Source organism: Trematomus bernacchii, unplaced genomic scaffold (genome assembly GCF_902827165.1).
Source record: "Trematomus bernacchii unplaced genomic scaffold, fTreBer1.1, whole genome shotgun sequence".
NCBI classification, from domain to species: Eukaryota; Metazoa; Chordata; class Actinopteri; order Perciformes; family Nototheniidae; genus Trematomus; species Trematomus bernacchii.
The window spans coordinates 227,501-241,967 of NW_022987642.1; the positions used below are offsets into that span (position 1 = coordinate 227,501).

At 40.7% G+C, this 14,467-nt stretch overlaps 1 protein-coding gene across 1 annotated transcript in view; it reads left to right on the forward strand.

Annotated features, from left to right (window-relative positions):
- LOC117485200 (thyrotropin-releasing hormone-degrading ectoenzyme-like) overlaps positions 1 to 14,467 on the forward strand; it is a 178,938-nt gene that overhangs the window by 126,897 nt on the left and 37,574 nt on the right. The window contains exons 7-10 of the mRNA XM_034133737.1: positions 1,920 to 2,057; positions 2,769 to 2,834; positions 6,847 to 6,912; positions 8,528 to 8,706. Coding sequence (XP_033989628.1) covers positions 1,920 to 2,057; positions 2,769 to 2,834; positions 6,847 to 6,912; positions 8,528 to 8,706 — 449 coding nt within the window. The remainder of the gene's footprint in view (positions 1 to 1,919; positions 2,058 to 2,768; positions 2,835 to 6,846; positions 6,913 to 8,527; positions 8,707 to 14,467) is intronic.

A 14,467-nucleotide genomic window follows, 5' to 3' on the forward strand; every position in this document is an offset into this window, starting at 1 on the left:
AACTAAAGCATACAAATACAGAGAGTAATGTAGGCCTGTTATACTGAGTGATATATATTTTACACACTGCTCTGCTTTCTGCACGGACCTCACAGCTGTTCTCACTGTAAATATTGCGTCGCGATGAAAGCAGTTACTAAAATAATATCCAGGGGATGCATGCAGAGCTGTTATTGGCTGAGATAAGTCCGGCCGTGCGTCACGCCTCTACCGTTCCCGGAAATGAATCCGCGGAGGAGCCGTGGAGGACTCATCAGTATATCCTCGGTTATAGCTCCTCCAGAGAGCCTCCTCGATGCTCGGTCCTCGATGTGCATTTAGAGAAATTAGATGTCCTTCAACATGGCACGCTGAAATCCATTTCCGGGTCACTACCGGAGGACCGAGGAGTCGAGGAGGGGAAAATAGAGTATTGAGAAGCCTTCTATGTGTATTCTTAATTTCAGACTAATTTAAAGTATATTATTGAACAAGTCCACCTACCTGCCAAGAAGTAGCCCGATCCCAGCAGACACTGTAAAATCGAAATCCTGATTTCTACTGTCCATAACTAATTTAAATCGCAGTGAAACTTTTGTTTGACTGGATTTATATTCATTAAAATCAAATCTACTTAATAAACAACTTTGAGCCACGCCGGACCAGGAATTAGCCAGATCCCAGCAGATACTGTTAATTAAAAAAAGTTCCTGTTCAGTCAGTTCATTACCGACTAAAACTTAATAAGTCTACAATTCTATTGCTTAACAAGATAGAGGTTCATTAAAACCAAATCTCCATAGTAAACATTGTAATCCATGAATTAGACATAGCCGTGCTTCTCCGGATTTAGCCTGATCCCGGGGGTAATTTAGACCGAGCTCGTTACAGCTCGACATGTTTGCCGATGTATATTAGAAACCTGAAACAAGAGAGCAGAGGAGAGGAAATGTGAAAAGGAGTAATGAGAAGAAGCGGACGCAGTGAGACGGGAGTAAAGAGGAAGTAGAACAGGAAATATAAAGGAAAAAGTAAGGGAAAGATCGGATACAATGAGGAAAACGGTTAGGGAAATAATCATGGGAATAAATGGGGAAACAAAATTACAATAAATAAGGATTAACCCGTTTAATTACACATCTAAACCTCTGTTCACTGAGCCAACTGCTCTGCTAAATGACAGTTTGTTGACCAACTTTGTTTTGCCAAAAATAATTAAATATTTAATTAAAGTCTGGCAAAATCTGAGCTGGAAGAAAATCAAACACCATCGGCCAAAAAATGTTGTGAAGATTTTCAATCACTTTGTGAAAACCAATACTGTTTCAACCAGCTCCAAAATATGGAGACAGATATCCAGGTCCCTTTTTTAGGGTAAAGGTATGTTTTTATTGTAAACAAAATACATTATGGGGACAACAATCTGTTCATTTGTTTCTTGTTTGTTATTTTCTGGATTTAAACACTAATATCTAACATTTTAGACCCATATTTTTACTTTATAGGTTAATGGGCGTTAATTTGCTCCAAATATAGTCTTTGTTTTTTTTTGGCATCATTTACTTATTGTGGTTGGAAGGTACCTGAGATCTAAGATTTAGATTTTTTTATATATTATATTTGACCTGGGATTTGATGGGATATGACCATAATTGCATTTGAACAGCTACTATATGGAGACACACATCTGCACTAGATCCCCTGTCTTTGTGTGGATTCATGTAAGGCTGAACTGGAAGAAAAACTCAAAAACATTGAGATATTATCACCAGCATTGTGGGGACCAATGACCAGCTCACACACCAACATTGCAGGGACTAACCAACCATAAGGGGACGACATCTGGCTCCCTTGTTATGGTTAAAATGAGGTTAGAAATGTAAAGTGTTAGCCTCCAGAGACTGAATGTCAACACAAAGTCCCTGTTTGTGTGTTTTCAGGAGAAACAACGCTTCCTGACGGATGTCCTCCATGAGGTGATGCTATTGGACGGCCTTAACTCCTCCCACCCAATCTCCCAGGAAGTGGCGCAGGCGGCGGACATCGACCGTGTCTTTGACTGGATCGCATACAAAAAAGTAGGTGTCATCCAAATGTATTAAATTAATTTTGAATCGGGATCAAGATTCCAGATACCTTCTAATGGCATACATTTAACTGAAGGGCTAGTTTATTTAACTTGCAAGCTAACAAGCTACGTAACAAGTAAACTTTTAGGCAGTTTTGTGTAACTGCTAAAAACTGTAAAACAAAACATCACATTCAGAGTTTAAACACGTTTTTAAACATTCCCTAATGGAGGAATGTCGCATAATAATGTAAGTGTCTTTCTTGTTCTGGGGTTAGGGTTACCTCAAGAGTCAAGATATTTTGCGAGTCCATGCAACAGGAGAAATCATCAAAACAATCCCAAACAAACTGAGTCGTGTTGCGTTAATAATTGAAAGCATATTTTAGTGAGATATTGTTTATGAAAGTGTGTTTCTCCATGCTAGGGTTAGGGTTTACTCCCAAGTCAAGACATGTTTTCCAAGCTAGCTAGCCAGTAAACCTTTAGGCATTTGTGTGTAATTGGCTGAGCTAGCTCGTGGCTAACAGCTAAACATCACATTCAGTGTGTCACATAATAATTAAAAGCAAGTTTTTTTGTGTTTTAAAAGTGTGTTTCTCCATGCTAGGGTTTACTCCTAAATCAAGACATGTTTCCAAACTGACACAACAGCTGCAGCGATCCCCAATGAGTTTGTTTGTTGTTGTGTTTTAAAGTGTGTTTCCTTCGCTCCCTGCAGGGGGCGGCGTTGATCCGGATGCTGGCTAACGTGATGGGACAGACGCTGTTTCAGAGAGGACTCAATGTAAGTAAACATCCTCCAGCTGTGCATACAGAGGTTCAGATATCAGAGGACAACAGGGAGAACTGGGGTTCAGTCGCCAAAGTGTGTGTGTGTGTGTGTGTGTGTGTGTGTGTGTGTGTGTGTGTGTGTGTGTGTGTGTGTGTGTGTGTGTGTGTGTGTGTGTGTGTGTGTGTGTGTGTGTGTGTGTGTGTGTGTGTGTGTGTGTGTGTGTGTGTGTGTGTGTGTGTGTGTGTGTAATATTTGGGCTAAACCCTGACTGTTTGGAGCTTCCTGAGTATACAGATTAAAGTGACTAAATGGATTTTAGGGGCAGGTTTTACTGCTTTAAAAGTATTTATGACTGTAGCAAGTATTTTCAAAATACTATAATCATAAATACAAGTTACCACTTCTATCAGACCCCAATACAGTTTCTACATTTTCTATACTAATACAATCATATTTTAGTTTTTGCGCTTTCTAAATGTTATTTAGAAATAAAGCTTTGTTCTGCACTGCAACGAGTCCAAATGATCCAAATTTAAAAGAAGATAGTGTAAATATATTGGAAAAAGACCGTGAGGTATCCAGGATATGTACTGTATGTTAATAATGTTATTGTTAATAATAATCTTTATTTATATCCACCTCTTGCTTTTGAATTATATATATCACTATACACAGTATATGCACATTAACATGCACTTTACTGCTTTTCACACTTTCGGATGGAAACCTGATTTCATTTCCCACTTTACTCTCATCTAATCTAAACCCTCTTTTCATAAAATCATAAAATATAAATCCTGCTGCAGGAAGTGTTTTCAGAGGTTCAGTGATGTTTGCAGAATATGAGAAAATCCAATTCCAGTTTAATGAGGTACCATCAGCTCCTCTGAAATACAGTTTTTATCTCAATTTGGGTTTACTTAGGGAACTTTAAAGTCCAATAAACTGCTGAAAGGCCGCGCTGGGTTTGAAAATGATGAAACACGACTCAGAGAGGAAGCAACAAGTCATTTAAGGTGACAAGTTTTTATTATTTGTGATATGTCTCCATGCTTTAATGTTCAAAAAGCTGCTGAAGTTCAGGTGTATATCAGTATTTAGTGTCTCTACTTTAAAGAGTCCTCTCCTGCTGATGTTCAGGTGTATATCAGTATGTAGTGTCTCTACTTTAAAGAGTCCTCTCCTGCTGATGTTCAGGTGTATATCAGTATGTAGTGTCTCTACTTTAAAGAGTCCTCTCCTGCTGATGTTCAGGTGTATATCAGTATGTAGTGTCTCTACTTTAAAGAGTCCTCTCCTGCTGATGTTCAGGTGTATATCAGTATGTAGTGTCTCTACTTTAAAGAGTCCTCTCCTGCTGATGTTCAGGTGTATATCAGTATGTAGTGTCTCTACTTTAAAGAGTCCTCTCCTGCTGATGTTCAGGTGTATATCAGTATGTAGTGTCTCTACTTTAAAGAGTCCTCTCCTGCTGATGTTCAGGTGTATATCAGTATTTAGTGTCTCTACTTTAAAGAGTCCTCTCCTGCTGATGTTCAGGTGTATATCAGTATTTAGTGTCTCTACTTTAAAGAGTCCTCTCCTGCTGATGTTCAGGTGTATATCAGTATGTAGTGTCTCTACTTTAAAGAGTCCTCTCCTGCTGATGTTCAGGTGTTTATCAGTATGTAGTGTCTCTACTTTAAAGAGTCCTCTCCTGCTGATGTTCAGGTGTATATCAGTATGTAGTGTCTCTACTTTAAAGAGTCCTCTCCTGCTGATGTTCAGGTGTATATCAGTATGTAGTGTCTCTACTTTAAAGAGTCCTCTCCTGCTGATGTTCAGGTGTATATCAGTATGTAGTGTCTCTACTTTAAAGAGTCCTCTCCTGCTGATGTTCAGGTGTATATCAGTATGTAGTGTCTCTACTTTAAAGAGTCCTCTCCTGCTGATGTTCAGGTGTATATCAGTATGTAGTGTCTCTACTTTAAAGAGTCCTCTCCTGCTGATGTTCAGGTGTATATCAGTATGTAGTGTCTCTACTTTAAAGAGTCCTCTCCTGCTGATCTTCAGGTGTATATCAGTATGTAGTGTCTCTACTTTAAAGAGTCCTCTCCTGCTGATGTTCAGGTGTGTACAATGTGTTGGAGCGCTAGCCAATAGCAGCGCGAGTGTTCCGTAGTGATGTCACTGTGTTCCGGAACTTTGGGAGCCTAATGAGTGTTAGAGAACAGAGCAGATATAACAACATCAGTGAATGCATTATTTACCGTTTAGTGTGTATCTGCTAAACATCTCTGAGGAGCAGCAACATTCAATTAGGAGTTTATTTTACAGAAATTATTTTAATTATTATATTCAATTATTTGAATCCACAAAACAGGCATACAGTCGCTGGATATTGTAAAAATGATGTAATATGATGCAAGGTGAAAGTGGGTTAAATATAGATTGTGTTCATTACACACACACATGCACACACACACACACACACACTTGCACACACTATGTCCTGATTTTTGTTCAGGCAGTGAACTGGAACACACAGAGAACACGATGCTATATAAAACACTGCTGATCGAGCAGGTGTGTGTGTGTGTGTGTGTGTGTGTGTGTGTGTGTGTGTGTGTGTGTGTGTGTGTGTGTGTGTGTGTGTGTGTGTGTGTGTGTGTGTGTGTGTGTGTGTGTGTGTGTGTGTGTGTGTGTGTGTGTGTGTGTGTGTGTGTGTGTGTGTGTGTGTGTGTGTGTGTGTGTGTGTGTGTGTGTGTGTGTGTGTGTGTGTTTTACAGGACCATATAGGCCACAATGTGCTAAGTATTACATCACACAACTTGCTGCCTTAATACATTTTATTTTATTTAGCTTTCTGAATATTTGTTTCTGCAACAGGCTCATTAACATTAACCAAATTAAAATTAATAATTAATAATATTTAAACAATGATTAGGCTATAGTAATACTTCTTTAAACTGAGCTAAACAAAATAAAATATTTGTGAAAATGTAGATAAAATACATAAATAAATGATGTGTAAATATGTAATATTATAAATATACAATATTAATTCAAATGATCCTTAAATGTGTGAAAAGTTTTCCTCACTACCAGCCAGTAATACATTTCACCTCCATTAATATCTCAATTTATTTTAATTAAATTATTACCGCTCACACATATCTCTATCTCACAGAACAGCTGTTATCAGACGGTTTATGTGTATCATGCTGCTAAACCTGTGTGTGTGTCGGATCAGTGTGTGTGTGTGTGTGTGTGTGTGTGTGTGAGGTGTTTTATTTCTGTTCTTATCAGATTAAGTGAAGGTGAGAGTCACACACACTCTGAGTTGTTATCACATGTGTCATCTTGATCGTATAAAGAGCTTCTTAGTTTATCTACCTCCACACACACGCTGACTGACAGACACACACACACACACACACACACACACACACACACACACACACACACACAGAGAGATTAGCGCTTTTTTCTCAGCAGGTGTCTCGTATTATCTATGGCTTCTTTTCTCCAGTTTTATTATAAATCCCACATCCCTGAGCTTTTATGACCCACAATCCACCGCATAGATGAAAACACACACACACACACACATACACACACACACACACACACACACACACACACACACAAGTCGCTACGGATTTCCAGGTCTTTTGAACGGAGACTCTCTTTGAGGCGTCTTCTTCTCTTGTGATAAGTCTCACTGCACCCCTGACATGTCGTGTCACTGAGACTTAAACACACATCATTTCCAACACTTAACGCTTTTTAAACGTGCTTTGAAAAGTTTGTCAAGCTCCTAAAACCAACAAACTCACTGAGGAAACAGACATGTCACTTGCACATCCCTCTCTTTAATATGCATGACATTTACACTTCTTATGTAACATGTGCAAAAGAGAAAATGTTGTTTGGTACGACAGACATTTTAATCCAAAACACTAACGTCACTGGCAACTAAAAGCTGTCATTTCCTGTCACATGCTGTCTCTAATCTCTGTGTGTTTGTCTATTTTGTTTCCAGGATTACCTGCTGAGTCACATGTATGGAAACGCAGCCCGAGACGACCTGTGGAGCAAACTGACTCAGGTAAACCCTTCAATAAGCATTAGGATCGCACACTTTGTCAAAGAAATAACACCATACTCTCAAAATAATCTACTTATGAATGGGAGGTAAACGCATACAAATATGTATAAAATAAGTGTAATTAAATTGCACTTCACAATTCCAATGTTGTGATAGATCGATCGATTCAATAGTTGTACAATAATTTGTACAAAATACAAAGGAGTTTGCATCAAAATATAATTATAGAACCAGGGTTACGGTTAGTAACCTACCCCCTAACCCCAAGACAAGTTTATTTTCACAGCTCATTTCAACTACAAGGCAAATCAAAGTGCTTTACAGAAAAGCATTAAAATAAAATGCAAAAAACACATTATTATAATTAAATTAGAATACGTATAACAACCATTAAAAGCCATGAAAATACAAATGAGAACAAGCTGAAATACGATGAGACGGGTACATATTATAGCCAGCCAATCAGAGCTCTAATTTACTAATTGTTTTCTCTAATTAAGCAGACATATGATAAGACAGGTATACAATTCTGTCTTCTTCATTAGTGATGACTAGCTATTGCAAAAATATAGTTATAGATTCAGGGTTACGGGTAGTAACCTAAACCCTAAAGCACATTTCAACTACAAGGCAATTCAAAGTGCTTTACAGAAAAAAACAATAGGTATATAATAGACAGGTCTTAAATAAGAATGTTTCTGGAAAAACAAAAAAAGTATGATTGGATTCATATTCGTCCGTAATACTAAAACCGCTTTTCCAACAAGCTGCCAGCCAATCAGAGCTCCAATGTACTAATTGTGTTCTTCAATTAAGCGGAAAAATGATAAGACAGGTATAGAAATACAAGACATTTAAATAAAAAACTAAAGCTTCCTCTGAAAAAAACAGTCTGTTTGATTGGATTCTTCTTCGTAATTAATGACAAAGGTATTGCCAACGAACTATAGTTAAAGAACCAGGGTTACGGTTAGTAACCTAAACCCTAACCCAAATGCACGTTTATTTCTTCAGCGCATGGCAATTCAAAGTGCTTTACAGAATACATCAAAAGCGTTAAGACACAAAGATTATAAAAATCAACCCTTCCCTTGGCTCAAAGGCTTTGTGTTAATGCCTTGCTTCACAGCAGGGGGTTTGAACCCTGCAGCTCCTCCGCTTTCAGCTCTTTAGATGGAGCAGCCAGACTCATAGAGGCCATTCATCATTTAACGCAGCGCCGGTAATGAAGGCCGGAGAGACGCTCGTTAAGACCGGCTTGATGAGAAAGAGACAGAGAAGAAGTCCTGTTGCCATGGTGACGTGATTGACAGGTGGAGGCGAGGTTGTTTTCCTCGTATGTCCTGCATATAGGAAGCTTCCGGGAAAAAAATGTCTGTTTGATTGGATTCTTCCTCGTTAGTGGAAATCAGACAGCCTTTTTAACGAGCTGCCAGCCAATCAGAGCCCCAATTTACTCATCGTTCTCTAAGGGAGCGACTTTGGGCTTTTTATCGATTCCTACCACGTTATTGATGATGGTTAATGACCTTTTAAATAATTGTACCACTCATTAATTGGTGTAAGTTAGTGCTCATTTATTATTCATACCTCGTTATGTGTTTTTTTCTTCTAGGCCATGCGTTCAGAGGGTCTGCAGATCGACATTGGACAGATGATGGACAGGTGGACTCTGCAGATGGGATACCCAATCGTGACCATCAGCAAGAACCAATCAGAGCAGCTCCCCACGCATTACATCACCGTCCACCAGGAGCACTTCCTGTACTCTCAGGAAGCCAAGAGCAACAACAGGTCAGTGAGAGTTTAATAAGTGTTTTTATAATGTCAAATGTGACTTAAGACTGGAATATGAAACAGTTTGAATCAACTTGTCTTTGTAGCTGATGCACTCTCTACTCCCGTGACCTCATAGGATTTGTATTTGGCCGTAATATCGGTTCAGAGAACTGGATATTGATTTAGTTGCCGCTGCTCTTCCCCATGCAAATTCCCAGATAAATGCACGACTTTCGTTCGTGGTCATGTTGTCCTTGTGCTACTTTCTTTGACTATAGGCTACAAGTTCAAACCTGTGTTGAAAAATGACGATCTGTGTAGAATAATTGTGTGTATCATTAAAAAAGAAAGGGTAGACCACTCTATCTGTCCAAAATAACACATTTTTCCCAAAACCAACTTTTCTTCTCAAGCAAACATCCTTTTTTCTTGTGGCTTTTCCATCTCACTTATCCATTAATAAACAATCAAAATCTCTAACGTTAGCTAGCTGTACGAGCATTAAAGGTGGGGTAGGTAAGTTTGAGAAACCGGCTCGAGATACACTTGTTATATTCCATGGAATGCTCTTAACATCCCGATAGCAATGAATATCTGAAGTGCTTTGACAAAAAATCCATTAACAAAAAATATCATCTGTGGAAGCTGTAGTACTGTAAAAAGCACGACCAATCATCTGAGCCGGCCCGGCTAAAATAACTGGATGGCCTACCTACCTGTCAGCCTTCCATCTGTGCACAAACTTATCTCGTGCCCTCATTGGTCATGTGTGCGTTCGTGTGTGTTGGAGGAGGGGCTCTGTAAGGAAGTGGCAGATTTTCTCCGGCTGCTCAAAGAGTGTGCATCTGATCTGGATCCAGCTCTGTGTTCACTGAGAGGACAGACTGGAGCACAAAGGATGCTTCAGTCTGACTTTAGTGAATCTCCATTAGATGGTAGCAGTTCAGATTCTCTGTGAGAGCATGCTTTGGGTCCCAGAGGATGTTGTTGGACAGCCTCATTAAAACCCAACTTTTTTCAAGTGTCAGCTGTTTCTCGCACAAGCCGTGTCATCTATTAAATATCAGCTGTTGAAAGTAAAGGATTTGAAATGGACCGCGGATGATTCAATTACATAATGCATGCTTTTCATTTCATATCTCGGGTTGAAGGACATCTTCAGTTGGCCGCCAAAAGGTCGAATTGGGAAACTATCCGTTAAAAGTTCGACCCTGACCTTTGCTCTGCTGCCACCCTGAAGATAACCTTTGCATTTATAATCCCTACATCTCGTAAGCCTCTGAAAATCTTTATCTTGTGGAGCTTGTATTCTCCAGGCCTTTAGAAAGTCCTTCTGTTCTTCATTCCATCACTCCGACAGAACCGCCCTGAAACCCCTTTGTTTCACACCTCGATAAGTTTCTCCTGAAATAGCACTTTTCTAGTTTTACCTCACCTGCTTTTCATCATTCATATTTCATTCACATTATGTTTTATTCACAACCTCTGGAGTTTATGTTCTTCGCTGTTTTATCGACCCACTTTCTCCGCCATCAATACTTCAGCAGCTCCTCTCTTTGTGTACCTGTTGTTCTTCCCTCTGTAGCTCTTCCTGTCATGTTTCTGTACCGTAGCTGACATTTACAATCAATCTGACCTCCTCCGTTTCTCTCCAAAAGCCTTGTGTTCCCCCTCCTCTTTCATCCCCACTCTTTTGTGTTGAGTTCCCGAGGTGTCTGCGGCTGATGACTGGCGCTGTTTATTGTAGGTGAAGCTGAATTCTTTCTTTCCTGGCGTTGCAAAGTCTCACGAGGCTGCGTTCAGGCGCTCTTTGTGGTCTCGAGGCGTTCGCTTGCCGCCTGTAAAGATTGTGTTTACATGTGATGTTGTTGTGCTTTTAGCTTCTCTGCTCAGTTGATGGAATCAGACTGTTTGATCCTGCAGAGCTGCGTTCAGAAGCAGGCAGCGTCCCACAGTGTTACACGCTGGGGACTTATTTATTTATTTAGCTTTTTTAACATGCAGGGAAACTGAGAATTCTTAGAAATATAATGAAATATACAGCAAGAAATCCCAAGGATGCCAATCAGCTCTCTAACTCGTGCCTTTAAGAATCGTTGGCCTGTTTTGAAGCTGTCTGGTGTTTCTAAAAGCATTGAACAACGATTCTCAAGCCTTTAAACAGCAGACAGTGTTTGTACAAGTCACAGTGCATAACTCTTGATATTCAGACAGAAAACAAACATTGTGTTGCACTTCTGAATCTGTTCAATTCTACAGTGAGTCCTAAAACCCTGAAATGACACCTTCACACTTCCTGTCCCCTTGGTCTGTAAGTGTGAGGGTTTTTCTTAATGTGTTTTTTTGTTGTTAGCCTTTTCGTTCACAGGTATGTTTATCTTGTATGTAGCGGCAAAAACTCCCTAAACCGCTGAGAGGCTAAAACGTACTCTTCGCTGTGACTCGTTCAATACAAGAGTCCGTAGTCAGTTAGAGTTCACAGTGTTTAAGAAAGTCGCAAAACAATATGTAACTCCGGACCACACAGCAATTCACCCTCTCCTCTACATCATACACACAAACCGGCGTCCAACAGGTGACCTAAATACCATAAACCCACGTGACTATTGCCAGAAGTGATAGCCAATAAGAATTAAAGGTGGTGTAAACTGAAATGAAGATAATAATAGAAATAATAAATCAAATCAAATCAAGTTTTATTTATATAGCACATTTTTAAAACGATTTTTGGTCGAGCCAAAGTGCTGTACATGCAATAAAAAACAGTTTACTACAATAGCAAACAGAAGACAACAGATTACAACAGCAAATATAAAAAATCACACACAGGGAAATGTCAGGATAAGCAATGGCAAAACAAGCATTTTGTCTCCTACAGTGTAAATAAGATAGAAAAAGGACAGCTAAGTGCCATAGGTGCAACCAAAGCACTGTTCATTTCGGCAGCTATTTTTGATTTAGTCTTTAGACGAAAATGGTTATTAGTTTTAGTCACATTTTAGTCCTTTTTATCCTTCATAGTTTTAGTCCATTTTTAGTCGATAAAAAATCATTACATTTTAGTCAACTTTTAGTCAAAATGTTTTCTCTTTAAACTAGTTCAGTTAGGCAAATACAGGAATCTGAAATCTGAATCAAGGTGACAGCATCAAGTGTTGGAATTCGTAAAGCAACATTTCACTCTCTTAACACTTTGCTTGTCTAGGGATGGGGTATCGCTAAGGTTTTTAACGGCGCTACTACTCTTAAAAATCTGTGTGCACGCCGCTGCAGTGTGTCTGTGAGGCACCACCCCCCGCACACAGAGAGAGAGTGAGGCCCCGCCCCCCGCACACAGAGAGAGAGTGAGGCCCCGCCCCCCGCACACAGAGAGAGAGTGAGGCCCCGCCCCCCGCACAAAGAGAGAGTGAGGCCCCGCCCCTGCACACAGAGAGAGAGTGAGGCCCCGCCCCTGCACACAGAGAGAGTGAGGCCCCGCCCCCCGCACAAAGAGAGAGTGAGGCCCCGCCCCTGCACACAGAGAGAGAGTGAGGCCCCGCCCCTGCACACAGAGAGAGAGTGAGGCCCCGCCCCCCGCACACAGAGAGAGAGTGAGGCCCCGCCCCTGCACACAGAGAGAGAGTGAGGCCCTGCACACAGAGAGAGAGTGAGGCCCCGCCCCCCGCCCACAGAGAGAGAGTGAGGCCCCGCCCACAGAGAGAGAGTGAGGCCCCGCCCCCCGCCCACAGAGAGAGAGTGAGGCCCCGCCCACAGAGAGAGAGTGAGGCCCCGCCCCCGCACACAGAGAGATAGATCGCTCTTCTGGAGTGAAGAGAGCGGAAATAATGATATTGCAAGTTAGAAACGTAAGATGCATTTTGACAGACAAGACGGACACTTGGGGGAAAAGATTAGTTTGAATATCCGATAGTCCACCATTAACACCTTAGTCTCGTCTCGTCAACGTTTTGTCATAGTTTTTATTATCAAGAATCTACTTTTATCTCGTCATCGTCTCGTCTTAGTCGTGTGAAAAAGGTCGTTGACGAAAATGTTTCGTCATAGTCTTCGTTGAGGAAATGAACACTGAACCAAAGGCAGCAGAAAGGAGATCTTTGTACCTCTTGAAATCAGCTGCTTTTTATGAGTTTCCATGATACTAGCTTGGAGGTCAGACTGTTGTGCTTCTCTTTGAAAAGGCCTTGTTAAGTATCGGCGCCTTAAAGGAGTTGTGGTCGTGGATGATCAACCACGAGGACTCTGGTCAGAGAGCAGAGAGTAATGTGAGACCAATGATTACAAATAACATCTCTATTTCAAAACGACTCTATGAACCTCCTCATAGCTGAACTGAGAAAGATATTTTAAATGTTCTGCTTATATGTATTATTTTCTTGATTTCTCATTGAATACATCGAGCCAAAAGAAAAGCCTTACTGCAAGTCATCCATTTATTTTAAAGAAAGTAGGAAATTAAGCTTCTTTATTTAAATAAAATTGTTATTTTGTAACTTTCTGTCACATTGCTATACCTCAAAGTCTTAGGGTGACATTTTAAACATCACAGCTTATCCTTTGTCAAACACTTCTTCTCTTCCAATTCTCTGTTGGTTTTTGGGGCGAGGCGCTTTAAATGTGTGTCTTTTATTTACTCAACTTCAAAGAAAGTGTGCAGCGAGGCAGGAGATGCTTTTTAAAAGAACTGAGCTGACAGAAAGAAAACAAGACAAGGAGAAACCAGAGGACAGACAGCGATAAGGTCGAGCTAATGAAACTGAAAATAAATCAAACGGCTTGTAAACACATCACCACTCGTCTCTAACGCTGTGGTGAAAGAGGAAAGAAGTGTTGTCACCTGACAGGTGAACTGGCGTGTGATTGGCTGCGTGTTTGATTTAATGAGCTTCAAACGATACAGGGATGAATTATTCACGAGTCTACAGAAGTGTTAGGAAGTAAAGTTTATTTATATACTGCATTACTTAAGTGTTTGATGCAATTCATTAAAATGTATTGTATGTTGAGAAGCAGCACAATGGAAAAACTACACCTTAAATGAACATTAAGACATTTAATCATTGGATAAACTTTGTAATTATTGGAAAGTCTACAACAGGGGTCGGCAACCCTAGGCACCGTAACCAGTGGCACACTAGGAATAAGTGTGCAAAATATTTAAATTGTATTTTCGGATCCTGAACGAGACCACGCGTCTCCCCCTGCAGAAGGAAGCCATGCACGCAACGCAGCGCAGAAGGATAACTTCTAGGCCCCGCTCTCTTTAACTCCAGTCAACTTTCTGCTGCTTTCCTCCATGGTGAAACGACCAGGGGTGTAGCGCACTTCACACATTGCAGTACCCATAAGGAGCTGTACATGCCGCAGTTTTGCGTGGCTGTGTCTTTAGTTGAAAGCCCAGTGGCGATCTGCTCATCTGTCATCGAAAATAATATGCTACACAGGGGCGCACTGGCCAACTGTGGGTTCTGGAGAATCACAGTACGTCCGGTTGTCAGCGAACCGAGCCCGGTCATCAGCGGGCCGTTGACGACCGGGCTCGGTTCGCTGACGGCCGGCACCGCCCTTTATTTAAATGTGGTTAAACGGCATCATGTAAGTTGCGAGGCGACAGAGGTCCACAGCTTCCCCACAGCGAGGCTCCCCCCGCCCTCCAGTTGACAGTTATTCAAATAAATTGTATGTAGAAAAGCAGTACAATGAAGAAACTGCACCTTAAATGAACATTAACACATTTAATCATTGGAAAAACTAGGTAATTATTGGAAAGTCTGACTTT